Raw genomic sequence first — 22,686 nt, 5'->3', positions numbered from 1 at the left:
ATTGTATCGCACTGTATTTTCTTGTATTGTATTGTGTTGTATTGTATTGTATTGTATCGCATTGTATCGCATTGCATTGTATTGCATTGCATTGCATTGCATTGTATTGTATTGTATTGTATTATATTTCCTGACAGGAAAAGTGTACCACCCCCTAGAGGAGGCGTACCGACAATACGTGTTCTTCCAGAACCTGAAGGAAATCAAGGCCCATAACTCCAAGTATCCCGAGTCCGTCTCTTACTTCCGTGGTCTGAACCAGTTCTCTGACATGGTCAGTGAGTGTGTGTGTGTGTGTGTGTGTGTGTGTGTGTGTGTGTGTGTGTGTGTGTGTGTGTCTGTCTGTCTGTCTGTCTGTCTGTCTGTGTCTGTGTATCTGTGTGTCTGTGTGTGTCTGTATTTGTCTGTGTGTGTGTTTGTCTGTGTGTGTGTTTGTATGTGTGTATGAACACTTTGGCTGAGATTTCCTACTCTGTCCACTTGTTCCAGTTGCCAGCGATGCCCTGCTTTTACACTATATTTCACGTTGTATTTTTTCCTTCTTTTTTTTTTAAAGGGAAATCAGACATTTTCGTCATCAGGGATGACTGGTCTATACTGAGATCATCCTTATTTTGTTGTGTCTGTAATGCACTTTGAATTTGGTTATGTCCATTTTTGTCTATTAATGGTTCAGAGTTGGCTGTTTGCTATTGTATGTTTCTGTATGTCTGTGGGTTCTCTTCTCGTGTTTTCTGTCATTGTCTCTTGCCCTTCGGGTTCGTCGCCTTTTTATCCTCTGACTTCATCTTCAGAGCAGCAGCTTGTTTGGTTGTTGTTGTCTTGGGCTTATTCTTGCATCCTGCTGAAACATTTTATCTTCTTCATCCGGTTCTTCCACTGATTGTTGCCCGGTGTCCTCTGTTCATCGTACTGCATTTCCCGTCCATCTCCTCTTCTTTGTTTTCTTCACATTTGGTGGAAGGCTAGGGAGGGTGTCTGGTCGTTCATGTATTGCCATTAGTATGTGAATGAGCATGCACGTGTAAAGTCGTGCGTGTGAATGTGTGAGGTCACGTTGTATTTTACATGATCAATGCTCTATTGGAATGAGGGCTAGAGAGGTGAGGGTGATATTATTTCTGATGTATTTTACATGACTGATGCTCATTGCAATGAGGCCTAGGGAAGTGCATGATGACCCGCGATATGATTTCTCTGCATCACTGCCATCCCTCAAGAAAGGCAACTAAGCCGACAACTTTGAGAACGTCTTAACTTGTTTTTTTGACGTTTAGAAAAAAACAAACAAACAACAAAACAATAGTTTAGTCATGTACGTGTATCTATCTGAAAAGCAGTTTAGCCATGTACATGTCTGTCTATGTGGAAGCTGATGACCAGATGAATGTCTGTGTGCTGTGGACAGACTTTTAGACAAAGCAGTTTAGCCATGTAGGTGGAAACCAATGACGAGGTGAATGTCTATGTGCTGTGGACAGACGGTGGAGGAGTACCGGACCTACAACAGGCTGCAGCCCCGCCCCCACAACAGTGTGTGTTCCAGCAAGCACACCGTGGTGTCCTCCCAAAGCCTGCCCTCCACTGTGGACTGGAGGACTAAGGGCTACGTCACCCCCGTCAAGAACCAGGGCCAGTGTGGATCTTGTTGGGCCTTCAGCACTGTACGTGTGTGTGTGTGTGTGTGTGTGTGTGTGTGTGTGTTACTTAACGCGAAAATCCTATACAAGGAAACCTGATGGACGAAGGTAGCATCACTAAGGGGGACCTCACACGTGGACACTTTGTGGCTAGATACAACACAGAAATGACAGAAAGCTGTGCTGGTCACGTGTCTGAGACCATTCAGCCATGTTTCTCTCGAGGTGTGTGAGGAACAGAATCAGACATCCGGCAAACACCTCACCACCATGACCACATTACATCACAAACACCTCACCACCATGACCACATTACATCAGTAACACCTCACCACCATGACCACATTACATCACAAACACTTCACCACCATGACCACATTACATCACAAACACCTCAACACCATGACCACATTACATCAGTAACACCTCAACACCATGACCACATTACATCATAGTCACTGTTCAAATTTGAATCATTGTTCAAAACAAACCCATGACATGTTGACAGCTATACGTTATAACCAGCCCCCGTAGTGTTGTGGTGTAGCAACAGAGACAGCCCACTGGGTGTTGGGGGATCGAACACACAAGTGCACGCGCTGTGATCACATTGTGTTTCGCTGTGTCTCACACACTGTGTCACTGTGTGTGTGTGTTGTGCAGACTGGGTCAGTGGAGGGTCAGCACTTCAACAAGACTGGAGTTCTTCTGTCCCTGTCCGAGCAACAGCTGGTCGACTGCTCCCAGGTCAGAACTCCCTGGATGACGTGTTATTATTATTATTATTATTATTATTATAATTATTCAGGATGAGGGGTGACGTTGTGTGATGTTCAGGATGAGGTGTGACTTTGTGTGTGATGTTCAGGATGAGGGGTGACGTTGTGTGTGATGTTCAGGATGAGGTGTGACTTTGTGTGTTCAGGATGAGGGGTGACGTTGTGTGTGATGTTCAGGATGAGGTGTGACGTTGTGTGTGATGTTCAGGATGAGGTGTGACTTTGTGTGTTCAGGATGAGGGGTGACGTTGTGTGTGATGTTCAGGATGAGGGGTGACGTTGTGTGTGATGTTCAGGATGAGGTGTGACGTTGTGTGTGATGTTCAGGATGAGGTGTGACGTTGTGTGTGATGTTCAGGATGAGGTGTGACTTTGTGTGTTCAGGATGAGGGGTGACTTTGTGTGTGATGTTCAGGATGAGGGGTGACGTTGTGTGTGATGTTCAGGATGAGGTGTGACTTTGTGTGTTCAGAATGAGGGGTGACGTTGTGTGTGATGTTCAGGATGAGGTGTGACGTTGTGTGTGATGTTCAGGATGAGGTGTGACTTTGTGTGTTCAGGATGAGGGGTGACGTTGTGTGTGATGCTCAGGATGAGGGGTGACGTTGTGTGTGATGTTCAGGATGAGGGGTGACGTTGTGTGTGATGTTCAGGATGAGGGGTGACGTTATGTTTGTGATGTTCAGGATGAGGTGTGACGTTGTGTGTGATGTTCAGGATGAGGTGTGACTTTGTGTGTTCAGGATGAGGGGTGACGTTGTGTGTGATGTTCAGGATGAGGGGTGACGTTGTGTGTGATGTTCAGGATGAGGGGTGACGTTGTGTGTATTGTTCAGGATGAGGTGTGACGTTGTGTGTGATGTTCAGGATGAGGTGTGACGTTGTGTGTGATGTTCAGGATGAGGTGTGACGTTGTGTGTGATGTTCAGGATGCGGGGTGACGTTATGTTTGTGATGTTCAGGATGAGGGGTGACGTTATGTTTGTGATGTTCAGGATGAGGTGTGACGTTGTGTGTGATGTTCAGGATGAGGAGTGACGTTGTGTGTGATGTTCAGGATGAGGGGTGACGTTGTGTGTGATGTTCAGGATGAGGGGTGACGTTGTGTGTGATGTTCAGGATGAGGAGTGACGTTGTGTGTGATGTTCAGGATGAGGTGTGACGTTGTGTGTGATGTTCAGGATGAGGGGTGACGTTGTGTGTGATGTTCAGGATGAGGGGTGACGTTGTGTGTGATGTTCAGGATGAGGGGTGACGTTATGTGTGATGTTCAGGATGAGGGTAACCAGGGCTGCGATGGAGGAATAATGGACAATGGGTTCGCCTACATCATGAGCCAGCCAGGAGGTCTGGAGACAGAGAGCAACTATCCCTACACCGCCATGGATGTGAGTAGCTGTCACACACACACACACACACACACACACACACACACACACACACACACACACACACACACACACACACACACACACACACGCACACTCACACATTCCACACACACACACACACACACACACACACACACAGAAGCACACGTTGTGGGGGCACAGAAAAATGCTCTTCGATACAAACATAATGGTATTATTGGATATAGAATGTGCTGTCTCGGTGGAACAGATATATTGTCGAATACAGACAGATGTTGCATGACAATGACAAACTTTCTTGGAAACAAACATATGTTTCATGATACATATTTCTGTGGATATAGACGTGCATTCATGGATACAATCAATATATATAGTGATGTTCATTATATGCGATCAGTACAGACAGATAAATATTTGAGGATTGAGACAGATATTTCTAGGATGCAGTCAGACATTTTTTGGGAAATAAAAAGGTGTCTTGGAATGCATGCATGTATTTACGAATAGACTGTTAGAATGAACATACTCTCTTCATCAGATGCATGTGAACAGTCAATAGCCATTCATTGAAGACTGATGGTCCATCCATCCATCCATCCATTCATTCATCTATTCATCCTTCTTTCGTTCCATCCTTTCACCCCGTGTGTGTGTGTGTGTGTGTGTGTGTGTGTGTGTGTGTGTGTGTGTGTGTGTGTGTGTCCCCAGGGTAACTGCACGGCCACGCCCTCCCTGGAGGTGGCCAAGGTGAGTGGCTGTGTGGACGTGGACTCTGAGGACGAGGACGCTCTGCAGCATGCCTCAGCCCTGGTGGGTCCTGTGTCTGTGGCCATTGACGCCAGCCACGACTCCTTCCAGTCCTACAGCGGCGGTCAGTGCTCCATTCTTCTTCTTCTTCTCCTTCTTCTTGTTTTTCTTCTTCTCCTTCTTCTTCTTCTCCTTCTTCTTTTTCTTCTTCTCCTTCTTCTTCTTCTTCTTCCTCTCCTCCTTCCAGTCCTACAGCTGTGGTCAGTGCTCTGTTCCGTTCCTCCTCCACCTCTTCTTCTTCTTCCTCTTTCTTCTCCCTCTCTTCCTTCCAGTCCTACAGTAGGGTTTAATGTTCCGTCTTCCTCCTCTTTATCCTCCTCCTCTCTCCCTCTCCTCCTCTCTTCCTCTACTCCTCTCTTCCTCTCCTCTCTCCAGCCATCCCCCCTCCTCCCTCCAGTCTTTTTCGTTTAACTACATCTTCGTTTTATTTCTTCCAAAGAAAATCCCATTTGATATCAGTGACAGCTGAGAGTGTTTGATTTTTATAGGTTCTGATTGTGGATAGGTCTGAAAGAAAGAAAGATTCCTTGCTCACCATGGAAGGTGTGAACTTGTTTATCTAAGTGGTCTCTCTCTCTCTCTCTCACACACACACACACACACACACACACACCCTCCTCAGCAAAAGTGACACAGGAAAGTCTCGGGTTGGACAGGCTGTGTGTGAATTCAGTTCACTGCTGCATCAAAGTTGTCTGGCCACAGGCGCCCGAGCGTGGTGTTAACAGACTGACATCAACTGCAGGGGTTCCGGGCCTGTGTCAAGGCTGAGGCCAGGCCTTCTCGTTTTGACTGGACGGCTTCCTGGCTCAGTTTTGTTGAGGAAGGTGGTGAGAAACCACTGGTGTGTACAAGTAAGTCCAAACTAAGCCTTCGATTCTGAGCAAGGAAACTTTCTTCTACTGGACAGCATTTCATGTTCACCTGAGTGAACCCTCTAGTGGTGTGGTGTGTGGGTTAACCCATGATGTGGTGTGTTGCAGGTGTGTTGTGTGAGTTAACTAATCACCAGGTGTGATGTAGGTGTGTAATGTGAGTTAACCCATGACATGCTGTGTTGCAGGTGTGTTGTGTGAGTTAACCCATGACGTGCTGTGATGCAGGTGTGGTGTAAGTTAACCACTGACATGCTGTGTTGAAGGTGTGTTGTGTGAGTTAATCCATGACATGGTGTTTTGCAGGTGTGTACACTGAGGATTCGTGCAGCACCACGCAGCTGGATCACGGTGTGCTGGTGGTGGGGTACGGTACTTACCAGGGACAGGACTACTGGCTGGTGAAAAACAGGTAACTCTAGTACTGACCTAGTGAAAAACAGGTAACTCTAGTACTGACCTAGTGAAAAACAGGTAACTCTAGTACTGACCTGGCAAAAAACAGGTAACTCTAGTACTGACCTGGTGAAAAACAGGTAACTCTAGTGCTGACCTAGTGAAAAACAGGTAACTCTAGTACTGACCTGGTGAAAAACAGGTAACTGTAGTACTGACCTGGTGAAAAACAGGTAACTCTAGTACTGACCAGGTAATTCTAGTACTTACCTGGGCAAAAAAACAGGTAATTCTAGTACTTTCCTGGGGAAAATAGGTAACCAATGTTCTTATTTTGTAAAAAAAACAAAACAAAAAAAACAAAAAACTGAAAAAAAGTGGGGGGGGGGGGGGCAGTTAACGCTGATACTTACCAGGTGAAAAACAGGTAACTATAGTACTCACCTGATTAGAAATATGATTATCGAACTGCTTGTAGTCACAGAAAGATTATTATCTTTCCTAACTTTGAAAAACAGAAAACATGTAACTTAACATCAGACAAAGGTAACACTAGAGTCAGAGAAATGAGAGTGTTGTGCTTCTACCTCAGCCAGGTATAAGGCATCATTTTAACTAATCACCTAAAAACAGGTAACAGTAGTCAGGAAAGTGAGATCATCTTTCCTGCCCCTGAAAAACGTAAGAAAATATATAACTTATCATCTATAGAACACAACTTACTGTTCAGTACTGGAACAGATCATATGTTGGAAATGAAGTAACTATTGTTCGGTGCTTTTCTTCTTTCAAGTTTAAACGTACATTGACCACTGGCTGGTTAAAGGAAAGGGGGACTGTGATTTAAAATATTCTGTTGTGTTTTTCACCTGTGCTTTCTCTTCTCTAGGTCTGCAATACGTCAGCAGGCTAACTGTCATTACAAATCCAACATTCTCTTAGTTAATGTAAATTAGAGTTGTGTGAACTGCAGCAAGAGATCCTTGACAGTGCAGGGGACACAGTCAACAAAAAGTACATTTCGTGCTGATGCACCCTTACCTCAGTTCACTTCAATTCGTGTTGGGTCCAGTCAACCATTGGTATTACATTTTCACTTAGTCTGACAAAAAACACTTGCTATAAATGTCAAACATCATTGAAATGTGTGTTTGAGATCTCCTGACCACGTGACTTCCTGTTTCGACAGCTGGGGCTCTGACTGGGGACTGAACGGCTACATCATGATGGCCAGGAACCAGGGCAACATGTGCGGCATTGCCACCCTGGCTTCCTACCCCCTTGTGTGAGCCCCTGTGACGTCACCTCTCTCCGTCATTTTGCCCTGTCTGGTGGGTCATGCAACAGTACGCAATGAACATGTCACCAGGACTGCACTGGGGGACATGTGACGTGTGTGCAATGAACATGTCACCAGGACTGCACTGGGGGACATGTGACGTGTGTGCAATGAACATGTCACCAGGACTGGACTGGAGGACATGTGACGTGTGTGCAATGAACATGTCACCAGGACTGCACTGGGGGACATGTGACGTGTGTGCAATGAACATGTCACCAGGACTGCACTGGGGGACATGTGACGTGTGTGTGCAATGAACATGTCACCAGGACTGCACTGGGGGACATGTGACGTGTGTGCAATGAACATGTCACCAGGACTGCACTGGGGGACATGTGACGTGTGTGCAATGAACATGTCAGTGGTGATGTGACGTGTGGGGAGCTGTTTAGTCATTAACTTTGTGTTTCCTTTCTGGACAATAAAAAAACAAAAAGGATTTATGGATTCTTGTTGGCGTGTGTTTGGTGATTGTGAGGTGCGTTTGGTGATTGTGAGGTGTGTTTGGTGATTGTGAAGGTGTGTTTGGTGATTGTGAGGTGTGTATGTGATTGTGAAGTGTGTATGTGATTGTGGAGTGTGTTTGGTGATTGTGAGGTGTGTATGTGATTGTGAAGGTGTGCTTGGTGATTGTGAGGTGTGTTTGGTGATTGTGAAGGTGTGTTTAGTGATTGTGAGGTGTGTATGTGATTGTGAAGGTGTGTTTGGTGATTGTGAAGGTGTGTTTGGTGATTGTGAGGTGTGTTTGGTGATTGTGAAGGTGTGTTTGGTGATTGTGAGGTGTGTATGGTGATTGTGAAGTATCTTTTTTTTTCATTGAATGTCTTTTCCTGTGATGACTGACAACGTCAATGTGAAGTGAGTAAATGAGTGAGTGAGAGAGTGTGCGTGTGCGTGCGTGCGTGCGTGTGTGTGTGTGACAGTAAGCGTTGTGACAATGACCAACATGAGCTCTTCCTCGGGAATACAATTCATTTAATGATTCATTCATCTTCGTTGCATACAACCCCAGCCGACCTCACGGGCCATACCTGTCCGTGTCGGCTGTCGTGACACTGACCATCCTGCCAATCTTTCTCAGAGGAATACATTTTTTTTTAAAATCCAAACTAACCTGAACATCAACATTCACCCCAGTCGTCCCAGGGGGGAAAGGAAGACAGTAACAGTGTCCAATCATCAAGTACAGAAAAAGATTCCACCCTCATTCTGGTGACCCTCCTCTCCATTCCCTTCCTCCCATCTTCCTACGTTTTCAACGATAGCATTCAGATGGAAAATTTAACACTTTTACAAAAATGTTTGTCATCGAACAAAATTAATCCTCCTCCTCCTCCTCTTCCTCCTCCTCCTCCAGAAAAAGAGAAAAAAAATCAAGCCTATAAAGATAAAGAGGATCACCCTCCTCCTTCTCCTCCTCCTCCTCCTCTCCTCCTCCTCCTCTTCCTCCTCCTCCACGAAAAGAGAGAGAAAAGAATCAAGGCTGTAAAGATAAAGAGGATCACCAAGACAGAAATTAGAATGCTAGAGACGACAGAAAGAAGAATAGGCAGAAACAAAGACAGCGATAGAAAAGTGAACATTTCTAGCTCATAGTTTCCAGAATGCTGGGGTTCTGTTCACTGTGAAATCTCCCACAGGGAAGGTGGGGGTGGAGTGGGGGGAGTAGGAAGGGAGAGAACTGGGTATTCAGACCTCAGATCTCAGAAAGCTGAATGTACCTGAACGCCAGAGGACAATAATTATCACAGGGAGTGACACGTTGAGGGGCACAGTGGAGTGGAGTGAGGGCCTAGAGGTAACGCGTCCGCCTAGGAAGCGAGAGAATCTGAGCGCGCTGGTTCGAATCATGGCTCAGCCGCTGATATTTTCTCCCCCTCCACTAGACCTTGAGTGGTGGTCTGGACGCTAGTCATTCGGATGAGACGATAAACCGAGGTCCCGTGTGCAGCATGCACTTAGCGCACGTAAAAGAACCCACGGCAACAAAAGGGTTGTTCCTGGCAATATTATGTAGAAAAATCCACTTCGATAGGAAAAACAAATAAAACTGCACGCAGGAAAAAATACAAAAACAAGAAAGGCAAGGCCTTCAAGACTCACTTGTGATACACTTTAAAAAAAAATCTAATCATTAAAATGTGTTCTGTATTTGTTATTATAAAGCTTCGCGTTTAAAAAAAAAAAAAAGAAGAAGAAAAAGGTCCTAACCAGATTCGAACCCCGCGTGTTCGGGTGAGAAGAAACTGCACTTAACTGACGTTCTAAAATTTAACATTTGAACATACTTTTTTAAAGGGCGATAAATGAATTGCAGTATTCGCAGTGAGAACGCTGTTTGAATCATATTATTCTGGTGTATCTTGGGCATTCAAAAAATCTTTAAGGGCAATAAAAAAAAATCTTTTTAATGGCTATCACCGCAATCACACTGCAACATTTAGCCGTTTTCACTAGATCTAGATAGATGTACAAGTTTAGTTACACCCGCCGGGAATGTAGTACGACACGGTCGATTCAATTTCTCTTTTATGTTCATTCTAGTTTTATAGTTTTAAAGTTGATATGAAAATTTTGTATTTTGTTAAACTAATAACATGTAGAGCCAAGTACAAGTACTTCTAAACGTCGTAAGAAGTGAAAAGGACTTCATTTTGAGAAAAGTCAAGACTGGAAAAATTTTTGTTTCATCGTGATCAGTTCAAGGGTATTAACTCGCATGGTTTACAATTTTTAACTGTGAATTCCGACTGATTCTGTGGATATTTTTGTGGCAGTTTGGGGCATAATCCAGTAAGTGATGAGACGTTCACAAATCTTTCTCTGAATAAATATTTAACGGTCTCCTTCTCCAACTTCCCATTACATGTTATCGTGTATTGTCCATTGAATATAGGATTGAACGGGCAGGTCAACAACTTGAAACAAAATGGCGTCGTTCGCGTTCGCGAAGAATATGAGCACGCGCTTTGAATGTGTATAAATATGTGTACGCAATTGATTTTTGCCCATGACCTTCAGGGCTCAGCCAACAGATCTGTAAAGTCCACTCGTCGTATTGATTTTAGTATTTTCCGAAAAAGACCACTTGGGCGAATGAACATAGTGAAAGCCCTGTACACTGAGAGTAAAACACACAAGCTTTTTATGTATTGAGTATAATTTCAAAATGTAATGTTTAAGATGAGAAAGATCAGTTTAAAGCAAACTAAGTCCCATAGCATTAATTACAGAGTAATTTCCCTTTTTTACTACCTGCACCAAAACGTTTGCAAAATAAATAAAACTTCCATGCTTAGCAAAAGAAGATCCTGTTTGAACAAAAAATGATAATAATGACTGCTCTTGTTGTTGTGTCGAATATCAGATCAAAGTGCCAAGTTTAGAGAATACAAAAAATATAAATATAACAGTAAATGCAGTTTGCATATAATTTGGCTTCATTTTTTATTTTTTTGTGCCCATCCCAGAGGTGCAATATTGTTTTAAACAAGATGACTGGAAAGAACTGTATTTTTCCTATTTTTATACCTAATTTGGTGTCAACTGAAAAAGTATTTGCAGAGAAAATGTCAATGTTAACGTTTACCACGGACACACACACACACACACACACACACACACACACACACACACACACACACACACACAACCGAACACCAGGTTAAAACATAGACTCTCTTTGTTTACACAAGTGAGTCAAAAATGGGTGGCGCTGTAGTGTAGCGACGCGCTCTCCATGGGGAGAGCAGCCCGAATTTCACACAGAGAAATCTGTTGTGATAAAAAGAAAAACAAATACAAACAAATACAAATACAGTGGGAGGGGCAGTTGGAGCAGACACACAGACAGAAGTGCAGACAGCCATAAAGACAAGCAGACAGGTACGCAGACAGACACACATACAGACAGACATGCAGAGAGACTTAAAGGCATGCAGACAGGAAGGTATTCTGACATGCAGACAAAAAGCATGCACACGTATGCAGACAGACATGCACACATGTTGCCAGACATACAGAGAAACTGACATGCAGACATGCACACATGTTGCCAGACATACAGAGAAACCGACATACAGACATGCACACATGTTGCCAGACATACAGAGAAACTGACATACAGACATGCACACATGTTGCCAGACATACAGAGAAACTGACATACAGACATGCACACATGTTGCCAGACATACAGAGAAACTGACATACAGACATGCACACATGTTGCCAGACATACAGAGAAACTGACATACAGACATGCACACATGTTGCCAGACATACAGAGAAACTGACATACAGACATGCACACATGTTGCCAGACATACAGAGAAACTGACATACAGACATGCATACAAACTGGCATACAGACATACATGCAGACAGAAAGACAGAGAAACTGACATGCAGACATGCATACAAACTGGCATACATACAGACATACATGCAGACAGACATACAGAGAAACTGACATACAGACATGCATACAAACTGGCATACAGACATACATGCAGACAGACATAAAGAGAAACTGACATACAGACATGCATACAAACTGGCATACAGACATACATGCAGACAGACAGACAGAGAAACTGACATGCAGACATGCATACAAACTGACATACAGACATACATGCAGACAGACATAAAGAGAAACCGACATACAGACATGCATACAAACTGACATACAGACATACATGCAGACATACGTTTAGACAGAAAGATAATCAGTCAGACATACAGATATGCAGATATGCAGACAGACATACAGACACACAGTCAGACAAACATGCAGATAGAAATACAGGCAGGCCTACAGATATACATGATACAGATATGCAGACAGACATACAGACATACAGCCAGACAGACATGAAGGGACACATACAGACATACATACATACAGACATACAGACATACATACATACAGACAGACAAACTGACTGACACACTGACTGACTGACTGACTGACTGACACACTGACTGACTGACGTAATTAAGAAAAATCTGAAGAAGAAATACCTCATTGAAAATAATCAACAGTAATACAAATTTTGATCTGTTGGTCTAATACTCCTATTATTAACTGTGAAATGTTTTGTATATGCTTGTGTTGGCAAGGATTTTGCATTATATGAGGGAACATGCGAATGTGGGTGGGATGGGCATGGTGTAATGGTGTCCGAGAATTTGGGTTCAGTGGTGTGTGTGTGTGTGTGTGTGTGTGTGTGTGTGTGTGTGTGTGGAATGGAAATGCAATTGTGCATTTCTTTATCACAATATTATTGTATGTACACACACACACACACACACACACACACACACACACACACACACACACACACACACACACACACACATACACACACATATATATATATATATATATATATATATATATATATATATATATATATATATGTATATATGTATATATATATATATATATTGCAGTCCTGTCCTGTCCTGTGTCACTTTTGCTGAGAAGGGGGGGGGGGGGGGGGTTGGAGGATCAGAGAGCACCGAAATTTATAGGTATGTTCAAACTTTCGATTCTGAGAAGAGGAATCTTTATGTAATTATTTCACACGAGGGTTTCCATTGAGTTTTGTGAATGTTCTTTGACATGGAACCCCCATCTCAAGGACATCGAGAGACGAGCAACCAGAAAACTGGCCATCCTGAAAAAACTCGCCGGGACCTCTTGGGGTGCCAACAGCAGCATACTGCAGAGGGTGTACACTGGAACTGTCAGGCCAACCCTGGAGTATGGCAGCACTGCCTGGGCCACGGCATCAGCAACCAACACAAGCCGCCTGAGCAAAGTTCAGAACGCAGGGCTACGGCTGATCACTGGCGGGATAAAGACGACTCCAGTTCAGGCGATGGAGAAACACACAGGCCTCCACCCACTCAAAGATAGACGAGAGGAAAAAGTCTTCATCCACAGCGAGAAGCTCCTGCGCATGCCAACTCACCCAATGCACGAAAAACTGAAGCACCCAACAAAGAACAGACTGAAGCGGACCAGCTTCAACCACCTCTCCAAGGCCCTGCACCGCCAACATGAAGACCTGCTGCCCTCGTCCCCTGCCGAGATGGAAACACTCCCCGACTTCGAGGAACCGGCCGACCAACTGGAAGGAGTCTCAATCATCACAAAAGTCCCTGGCATCGACCAAAAGGACTGCCAAGCCCCTCCCCTGCTGAAAGCTCTGACATTGGAGATGATTGAGACTCGGTACAACCCCAGCGAATGGACGCACGTCTTCACAGATGGATCCTCGGAGGGAGCGGTGAAGAATGGAGGAGCAGGCATCTTCATCAGGCACACAGATGGAAGACTGACCCCTGGAGCCTTCCCCACAGGAAGAATCTCCTCGAACTACAGAGCGGAGACAGCAGCACTACTCCATGCTGCACAAGGCCTCAGGACGTCAGTCAACCCACCACCAAAGATAGCCTTCTTCACTGACTGCAGATCTCTCCTGCAGGGACTCCAGTCAACCAGAAACGAACAGCAGCTGACAAACATCAAAGCAGCCCTTCATGACCTTTCAAAACGGTCGACTGTCACTGTTCAGTGGGTTCCTTCTCACTGTGGGGTCATGGGGAACGAAAAGGCCGATGCTCTCTCCAAGGCAGGCAGCAAAATGAAGCAGTTCAGCCACCCCGTGACCTACAGAGAGGCCAGGACTATCATCCACAACCGTTACCAGAACCAGTGGAAGAGAAGGCTGGGTGCAAACAGTGGTGTCGATCCAATCCACCAGCTCCAGAGACACCAGCAGACAGTCCTCTTCAGACTGAGAACCGGCCACTGCCGACTACTGAGTCACCTTCACCGTATGAAGATCGCCCACACTGATGAGTGTCCATGTGGCACTGGACCCCAGACCCCTGAACACATCCTCCAACACTGCCCAACCCATGAAGCTATACGGCGTCAAACCTGGCCAGGGGGCACGGAGCTACAGGCGCAGCTTTGGGGAGACCGCCACGACCTGGAGAAGACCGTGGGCTACATCGTGGCGACGGGGGTGACAGTCTGACGCAGCCAAAACATCGAACGCAGAAGAAGAAGAAGTGAATGTTCTAAACAGTAGCCTTGTAGCACAGTTTTGGATTTTCTGAATTTTTTAAACATGAGTGCCAACATGAAGACAACCACGTAACTGAGAACAGTAGAAGTTTCAGGGGGTTGGTGGCCTGAACAGTGAGGCAATGACATAATGTGCCGATTCTTCTCAGTCCTATGTAGGGAGCCTGGCTGGTTGTGTGAACATCATGTTTCATGGAAAACTCGAAGTCAGACAATACACTCAGTTTACAGACGAAGTCTGTAAAGACAGATTTAACTTTCACCGATGGCTAATTTGAGAGTCTGACCCATGTTTCCACCATTGTCATCTTTAGTGCTTCAGTTTTGTGTCATTCAGCAGTTTGGTTTGAGACACCCAAAATTTACCTTCAAAGAGCAACAGTTCATCACAGAGAGAAGTGGCTGGTTATGAGTGGAGTTATATGAGGCATGGAGCTGTGTTTCATCAGCATATTCAGTGTGAAAGACAGAGTGTGCTTCAATGACGTGAGAGAGTGCTTGGGTGTACAGTATTAAAAACAAGGTACTTCAAACGGATCCTTGGGATACCCCACAGTGCAGGGATGCAGGCTCAGAATATAAACCAGATACATTTATGGCATGTGTTCCGTCAGAGAGATAAAACTGAGCGAATGAAAAGTGAAGACTATGTTAGAACTTTTTTTTCCGTTCAAAAAGAATTTGCTTTTGGTAGAAGATTTTATGTACTATTCAAAGACATTGAAAAAGCATTTGACTCTTTATAAAGAGGACTTCTGTGATCTATTTTGTTTAAAAAATGTCATCAAAAGTAAACTACTTCAATGTGTCAAAAGTATAAATGACTGTGAAAGCAAACTTTCGACAAGGCACCCGGTTTACGGGAGACATTAGTTGTACTAATGGCGGTGAACATGGAGAAATTTGGGGTCCCATTCTCTTTTCGTTACTTAAAAATGAACCTGCTTTAGAGATAATTACAAATGAAAGACATGTTGCAAACTTTAGTCCAGAGATGATTGCTTTATTCATCCTTTTGTTTATTGATAATACATTTTTCGGTCAGAAACTTGTTGTTTGCAGACTCAGATTAATGAGATATGTAAAGCTGCAATTTCTCACATCCAAAAGTTGAAGCGGAGAAAAGGTTATATTGTAGTGTTTAGAAAAGGTAAGCTGAATTTCTAGCTGTTGTGGAGAAATGTTCTAACGAAAAACCTCAGATCGCTGTTGTAAATTCTTAACTATATCAAATTTCAAGATTTTTTTTAATAGAAATTTTGTTTTTGTTATGAATGTAAAGGTTGAGCATGGAAAGGAAAACGGCCTGTATTCAGCATTTGTGTAAATTGTAAAAACGAAACAATAACTCTATTATATAACTTTGAAACTATTTGCTGCACAGGCAGGTACAGCAGAATGAGAGAGAGAGAGAGAGAGAGAGAGAGAGATTCCTTTCTCACAATGGAAGGTGTGAACTTATTTGTTTATCTAAGTGGCAGTTCGCATACACATGTGCATGCAATTTCTTTATATTGCAAAACATATCATATTTATGCAAAGTTCACGGCTCCTTCAAACAGACCTTTGGCCTCACATTCTGATTCAAATTCTTCTTTTTTTTTCTCTGATTCCCTTCTCTCTCCCTCTCTCTCTCTCTCTCTTAGTGTCACACACACACACACACACACACACACACACACACACACACACACACACAGAGAGAAAGAGAGAGAGAGAGAGAGAAGTCACCTTCACATTAAAATGAAAAGACGTTGAATAAAAACACCACATTCTTCACAGTCACCAAACACACACCAACAAGAATCAACATTTTCCCTTTTTATTGTCAAGAAAGGAAACACAAATGACTAAACAGCTCCCCACACACAGGGGCTCACACAAGGGGGTAGGAAGCCATGGTGGCAATGCCGCACATGTTGCCCTGGTTCCTGGCCATCATGATGTAGCCGTTCAGTCCCCAGTCAGGGCCCCAGCTGTTGAAACAGGAAGTCACGTGGTCAGGAGGTCTCAAACACACATTTCAATGATGTTTGACATTTATAGCAAGTGTTTTTTGTCAGACTAAATGAAAATGTAATACCAATGGTTTCTGAGGCCAGCCTGACTGAACCCAACACTAAACTGAGGTAAGGGTGCATCAGCACGAAATGTACTTTTTGTTGACTGTGTCCACTGCACTGTAAAGGATCTCTTGCTGCAGTTCATACACCTTTTAACCAAGAGAATGTCGGATTTGTAATGACAGTTAGCCTGCTGAGGTATTGCAGACCTAGAGAAGAGAAAGTACAGGTGAAAAACACAACAGAATTTTTTAAATCACAGTCCCCCTTTCCTTTAACCAGCCAGTGGTCAATGTACGTTTAAACTTGAAATAAAAAAAACACCGAACAATAGTTACTTCATTTCCAGCATATGATCTGTTCCAGTACTGAACAGTAAGTTGTGTTCTACAGATGATTAGTTATATATTTTCTTACGTTTGTCAGGGGCAGGAAAGATAATCTCACTTTCCTGACTACTATTACCTGTTTTTAGGTGATTAGTTAAAATGATGCCTTATACCTGGCTGAGGTAGAAACACAACACTCTAATTTATCTGACTAGTGTTACCTTTGTCTGATGTTAAGTTACATGTTTTCTGTTTTTCAAAGTTAGGAAAGATAATAATCTTTCTGTGACTACAAGCAGTTCGATAATCATATTTCTAATCAGGTGAGTACTATAATTACCTGTTTTTCACCCGGTAAGTATCAGAGTTAACTGCCCCCAACCCTCCACACACACACACATTTTTTTTTTTTTTTTTTCAAAATAAGTACATTGGTTACCTATTTTCCCCAGGAAAGTACTAGAATTACCTGTTTTTGCCCAGGTAAGTACTAGAATTACCTGGTCAGTACTAGAGTTACCTGTTTTTCACCAGGTCAGTACTAGAGTTATCTGTTTTTCACCAGGTCAGCACTAGAGTTACCTGTTTTTCACTACGTCGGTACTAGAGTTATCTGTTTTTCACCAGGTCAGTACTAGAGTTACCTGTTTTTCACCAGCCAGTAGTCCTGTCCCTGGTAAGTACCGTACCCCACCACAAGCACACCGTGATCCAGCTGCGTGGTGCTGCACGAATCCTCAGTGTACACACCTGCAACACACCATGTCATGGGTTAACTCACACAACACACCTGCAACACAGCATGTCTAGGTTAACTCACACACCACGCCTGCAACACACCACATCATGGGTTAACTCACATTACACACCTACATCACACCTGGTGATGAGTAAACTCACACACCACGCCTGCAACACACCACATCATGGGTTAACCCACACACCACACTAGAGGGTTAACTCAGGTGAACATGAAATGCTGTCCAGTAGAAGAAAGTTTCCTTGCTCAGAATCGAAGGCTTAGTTTGAACTTACTTGTACACAAGTGGTTTCTCACCACCTTCCTCAACAAAACTGAACCAGGAAGCCTTCCAGTCAAAACGAGAAGGCCTGGCCTCAGCCTTGACACAGGCCCGGAACCCCTGCAGTTGATGTCAGTCTGTTAACACCACGCTCGGGCGCCTGTGGCCAGACAACTTTGATGCAGCAGTGAACTGAATTCACACACAGCCTGTCCAACGCGAGACTTTCCTGTGTCACTGTTGCTGAGGAGGAGGAGTGGGGGGGGGGGGGGGAGATAGACCACTTAGATAAACAAGTAAGTTCACACCTTCCATGGTGAGCAAGGAATCTTTTTTTCTTTCAGACCTATCCACAATCAGAACCTATAAAAATCAAACACTCTCAGCTGTCACTGATATCAAATGGGATTTTCTTTGGAAGAAATAAAACGAAGATGAAGTTAAACGAAAAAGACTGGAGGGAGGGGGGATGGCTGGAGAGAGGAGAGGAAGAGAGGAGGAGGAGGAATTTTGTTTAATGTCCCGTCACACATATCGGTGATTGAAGACATTTTGTTTAAGTATTTATGAATACATCTGAGTATTATCGGTTAGAAGGGGTGGGAGATGTGGATGAATGGAGGGTTGGGAGAAACTGGGCAAATGAGGGTAAAAATGTGGGTGAAATTTGGAAGAAAAAAACAACAAAAAAACCCTCTAAATACAGTTTCAGGAAATTACTTAAAGGATTTCGTAAAAGAGAAGTCATTAAACTGACAAGCGAAACAACTGATAATGAATGCAAAAAGTCAAAAACATCAACGTTCTCAGTCACTTGTGAAGACACACTTTCGTGTACAAAAGGCTTCATGAAGCTACAGTGAAAAATTATATGCTCAATTGTCAGGTTACTAAAGCATATGCACTTGACATTAGAACAATACTTGGTCCGTAATGAATTTGATAATAAAGAGAGGAGGAGAGGGAGAGAGGAGGAGGATAAAGAGGAGGAAGACGGAACATTAAACCCTACTGTAGGACTGGAAGGAAGAGAGGGAGAAGAAAGAGGAAGAAGAAGAAGAGGTGGAGGAGGAATGGGGCAGAGTACTGACCACAGCTGTAGGACTGGAAGAAGAAGGAGGAGAAGGAGAAGAAGAAGAAGAAGAAGAATGGGGCACTGACCGCCGCTGTATGACTTGAAGAAGGAGAGGAAGAAGAAGAAGAAGAAGAAGAAGGAGAAGAAGAAGAAGAAGACGGAGAAGGAGAAGAAGGAGAAAAAGAAAGAGAAGAAGAAGGAGAAGAAGAAGAAGGAGGAGGAGGAGAAGAAGAATGGAGCACTGACCGCCGCTGTAGGACTGGAAGGAGTCGTGGCTGGCGTCAATGGCCACAGACACAGGGCCCACCAGGGCTGAGGCGTGCTTCAGAGCGTCCTCGTCCTCAGAGTCCACGTCCACACAGCCACTCACCTTGGCCACCTCCAGGGAGGGCGTGGCCGTGCAGTTACCCTGGGGACACACACACACACACACACACACACACACACACACACGGGGTGAAAGGATGGAACGAAAGAAGGATGAATAGATGAATGAATGGATGGATGGATGGATGGACCATCAGTCTTCAATGAATGGCTATTGACTGTTCACATGCATCTGATGAAGAGAGTATGTTCATTCTAACAGTCTATTCGTAAATACATGCATGCATCCCGAGACACCTTTTTATTTCCCAAGAAATGTCTGACTGCATCCTAGAAATATCTGTCTCAATCCTCAAATATTTATGTCTGTACTGATCGCATATAATGAACATCACTATATATATTGATTGTATCCATGAATGCACGTCTATATCCAAAGAAATATGTATCATGAAACATATGTCTGTTTCCAAGAAAGTTTGTCATTGTCATGCAACATCTGTCTGTATTCAACAATATATCTGTTCCACCGAGACAGCACATTCTATATCCAATAATACCATTATGTTTGTATCGAAGAGCATTTTTCTGTGCCCCCACAACACGTGTGCTTCTCTGTGTGTGTGTGTGTGTGTGTGTGTGTGTGTGTGTGTGTGTGTGTGTGTGTGTGTGTGTGTGACAGCTACTCACATCCATGGCGGTGTAGGGATAGTTGCTCTCTGTCTCCAGACCTCCTGGCTGGCTCATGATGTAGGCGAACCCATCGTCCATCATTCCTCCATCACAGCCCTGGTTACCCTCATCCTGAACATCACACACAACGTCACCCCTCATCCTGAACATCACACAACGTCACCCCTCATCCTGAACATCACACACAACGTCACCCCTCATCCTGAACATCACACACAACGTCACCCCTCATCCTGAACATCACACACATAACGTCACCCCTCATCCTGAACATCACACACAACGTCACCTCTCATCCTGAACATCACACACAACGTCACACCTCATCCTGAACATCACACACATAACGTCACCCCTCATCCTGAACATCACACAACGTCACACCTCATCCTGAACATCACACACATAACGTCACACCTCATCCTGAACATCACACACAACGTCACACCTCATCCTGAACATCACACACATAACGTCACCCCTCATCCTGAACATCACACACAACGTCACCCCTCATCATGAACATCACACACAACGTCACCCCTCATCCTGTACATCACACACAACGTCACCTCATCCTGAACATCACACACAACGTCACCCCTCATCCTGAATGATAGTAACAATAATAACAATAATAATAATATTATAGTAATAATAATAATAATAATAACAGCATGTGATCCACAGAGCACTGACCTGGGAGCAGTCGACCAGCTGTTGCTCGGACAGGGACAGAAGAACTCCAGTCTTGTTGAAGTGCTGACCCTCCACTGACCCAGTCTGCACAACACACACACAACACAGTGACACAGTGTGTGAGACACAGTAAAACACACAGTGATACAGTGTGGAACATAGCGTATCTATATATAGCACACGACAGGACAAAAAGGACACTCAGGATCCCAGTCTTTCTTTGAGATCACAGCGCGTGCAGCTGTGTGTTCGATCCCCCAACACCCAGTGGGCTGTCTCTGTTGCTACACTACTACACCACTAACCACACACACACACACACACACACACACACACTGTGTCACATACAGAGCGACACACACACACACACACACACACACACACACATACAGTGTGTCACATACAGAGCGATGCACACACACACACACACACACACACACACACACAAACGTACGGTGCTGAAGGCCCAGCAAGATCCACACTGGCCCTGGTTCTTGACGGGGGTGACGTAGCCCTTAGTCCTCCAGTCCACAGTGGAGGGCAGGCTTTGGGAGGACACCGCGGTGTGCTTGCTGGAACACACACTGTTGTGGGGGCGGGGCTGCAGCCTGTTGTAGGTCCGGTACTCCTCCACCGTCTGTCCACAGCACACAGACATTCACCTCGTTATTGGTTTCCACATACATGGCTAAACTGGTTGGTCTAAAAGTCTGTCCACAGCACACAAACATCCACCTCGTCATTGGTTTCCACATACATGGCTAAACTGGTTTGTCTAAAAGTCTGTCCACAGCACACAGACATTCATCTGGTCATCGGTTTCCACATACATGGCTAAACTGGTTGGTCTAAAAGTCTCTCCACAGCATACAGACATTTTTCACCTCGACATAGGTATCCACATAGATAGATAGGTTTACAGATATATGACTTAACTTTTTTTTCTAAAAGTTAAAAAACAAGTGATGCAGAGAAATCATATCGCTGTCACCGTGCACTTCTCAGACACTCATTGCAATGAGCACTGATCATGTAAAATACAACGTGAAATATGGTTTTAAAAGTTGGAAATCGTTAACAACTGGAACAAGTGGACAGAGTACAAAATTTTAGCTAAGTATACACACGCACTCACGCACACACTCACACACACGCGCGCGCGCACGCGCGCACGCACACACACATACAGACACACACACACGCGCACGCACACACACACACACACACGCACGCACACACACACACACACACACACACACACATGCACAGACACACACATGCACACACACACAGATACACACACACACACACACACACACACACACACACACTGACCACACACACACACACACACACACACACACACACACACTGACCACACACACACACACACACACACACACACACACACACACACACTGACCATGTCAGAGAACTGGTTCAGACCACGGACGAAAGACACGGACTCGGGGAACTTGGAGTTATGGGCCTTGATTTCCCTCAGGTTCTGGTAGAACACGTAACGTCGGTACACCTCTTCTTTGGGGTGGTACACTTTTCCTGTAAATACAGTACAATACAATACAGTACAGTACAATACAATGCAATGCATTGCGATACAATTCAATGTAGTTCAATACAATGTAATAAAATGAAATAAAATAGAATAATATAATGGAATAAAATAAGATACAATATAATACAATACAGTGCGATAAAACACGATGCAATGCAATGCAACGCAGTGCAATACAATACAACAGGCTGAAATAAAAAGTAGACGGGAGGATCCATTCATTGCACAGGTTCTAAGGAGAACACGGTGTATCTGTCAGACAAACCGATGTGTGTAAACGTCCGTGTGATGATGGAATGATTAACTTCAAACACAGAGAATATCATTTGATTTTAATTTGTTTTATGCCTGTGGATTTCAGAAGAAGAAGAAACAATAATGCACGCCACAACATTCAGGGGTAGAGGAAGAGACAGGATATAAATGGTTCCATTCCTCAGACATATTTCTCCAGCATGTGAGTATAAAAGTTATTTAAAAAAAAAAAAGTCACTGCTCTACAACCACAGTGTTATACAATTGATACCATCATCACCACCATCAGCCTCATCATCATCGTCATTACCATCACCACCATCATCACCA

The 22,686-nt window shown here is 44.1% G+C and overlaps 2 protein-coding genes across 2 annotated transcripts; one reads left to right on the top strand and one right to left on the bottom strand.

Moving 5' to 3' along the window:
* The first annotated feature begins 209 nt into the window (after nucleotides 1-209).
* Nucleotides 210-7,159, top strand: LOC143302330 (procathepsin L-like). The gene is made up of 7 exons (XM_076616946.1): nucleotides 210-274; nucleotides 1,482-1,664; nucleotides 2,304-2,387; nucleotides 3,694-3,807; nucleotides 4,501-4,663; nucleotides 5,781-5,886; nucleotides 7,060-7,159. Exons 1-7 carry the CDS (start codon nucleotides 272-274, stop codon nucleotides 7,157-7,159), a joined length of 753 nt encoding a protein of 250 aa, XP_076473061.1. The 5' UTR covers nucleotides 210-271.
* A 9,025-nt stretch (nucleotides 7,160-16,184) lies between these two features.
* Nucleotides 16,185-22,080, bottom strand: LOC143302301 (procathepsin L-like). The gene is made up of 7 exons (XM_076616907.1): nucleotides 21,949-22,080; nucleotides 20,980-21,162; nucleotides 20,526-20,609; nucleotides 19,824-19,937; nucleotides 19,053-19,215; nucleotides 17,354-17,459; nucleotides 16,185-16,293 (listed from the first exon to the last, which is right to left on the bottom strand). Exons 1-7 carry the CDS (start codon nucleotides 21,949-21,951, stop codon nucleotides 16,194-16,196), a joined length of 753 nt encoding a protein of 250 aa, XP_076473022.1. The 5' UTR covers nucleotides 21,952-22,080; the 3' UTR covers nucleotides 16,185-16,193.
* Between the last annotated feature and the right edge of the window lie 606 nt (nucleotides 22,081-22,686).

Source organism: Babylonia areolata, chromosome 29 (assembly GCF_041734735.1).
Source record: "Babylonia areolata isolate BAREFJ2019XMU chromosome 29, ASM4173473v1, whole genome shotgun sequence".
In the NCBI taxonomy this organism is placed as follows: domain Eukaryota; kingdom Metazoa; phylum Mollusca; class Gastropoda; order Neogastropoda; family Buccinidae; genus Babylonia; species Babylonia areolata.
Note: the sequence above shows the minus strand (reverse complement) of the source record. Positions and strands in the feature narration are given on the sequence as shown.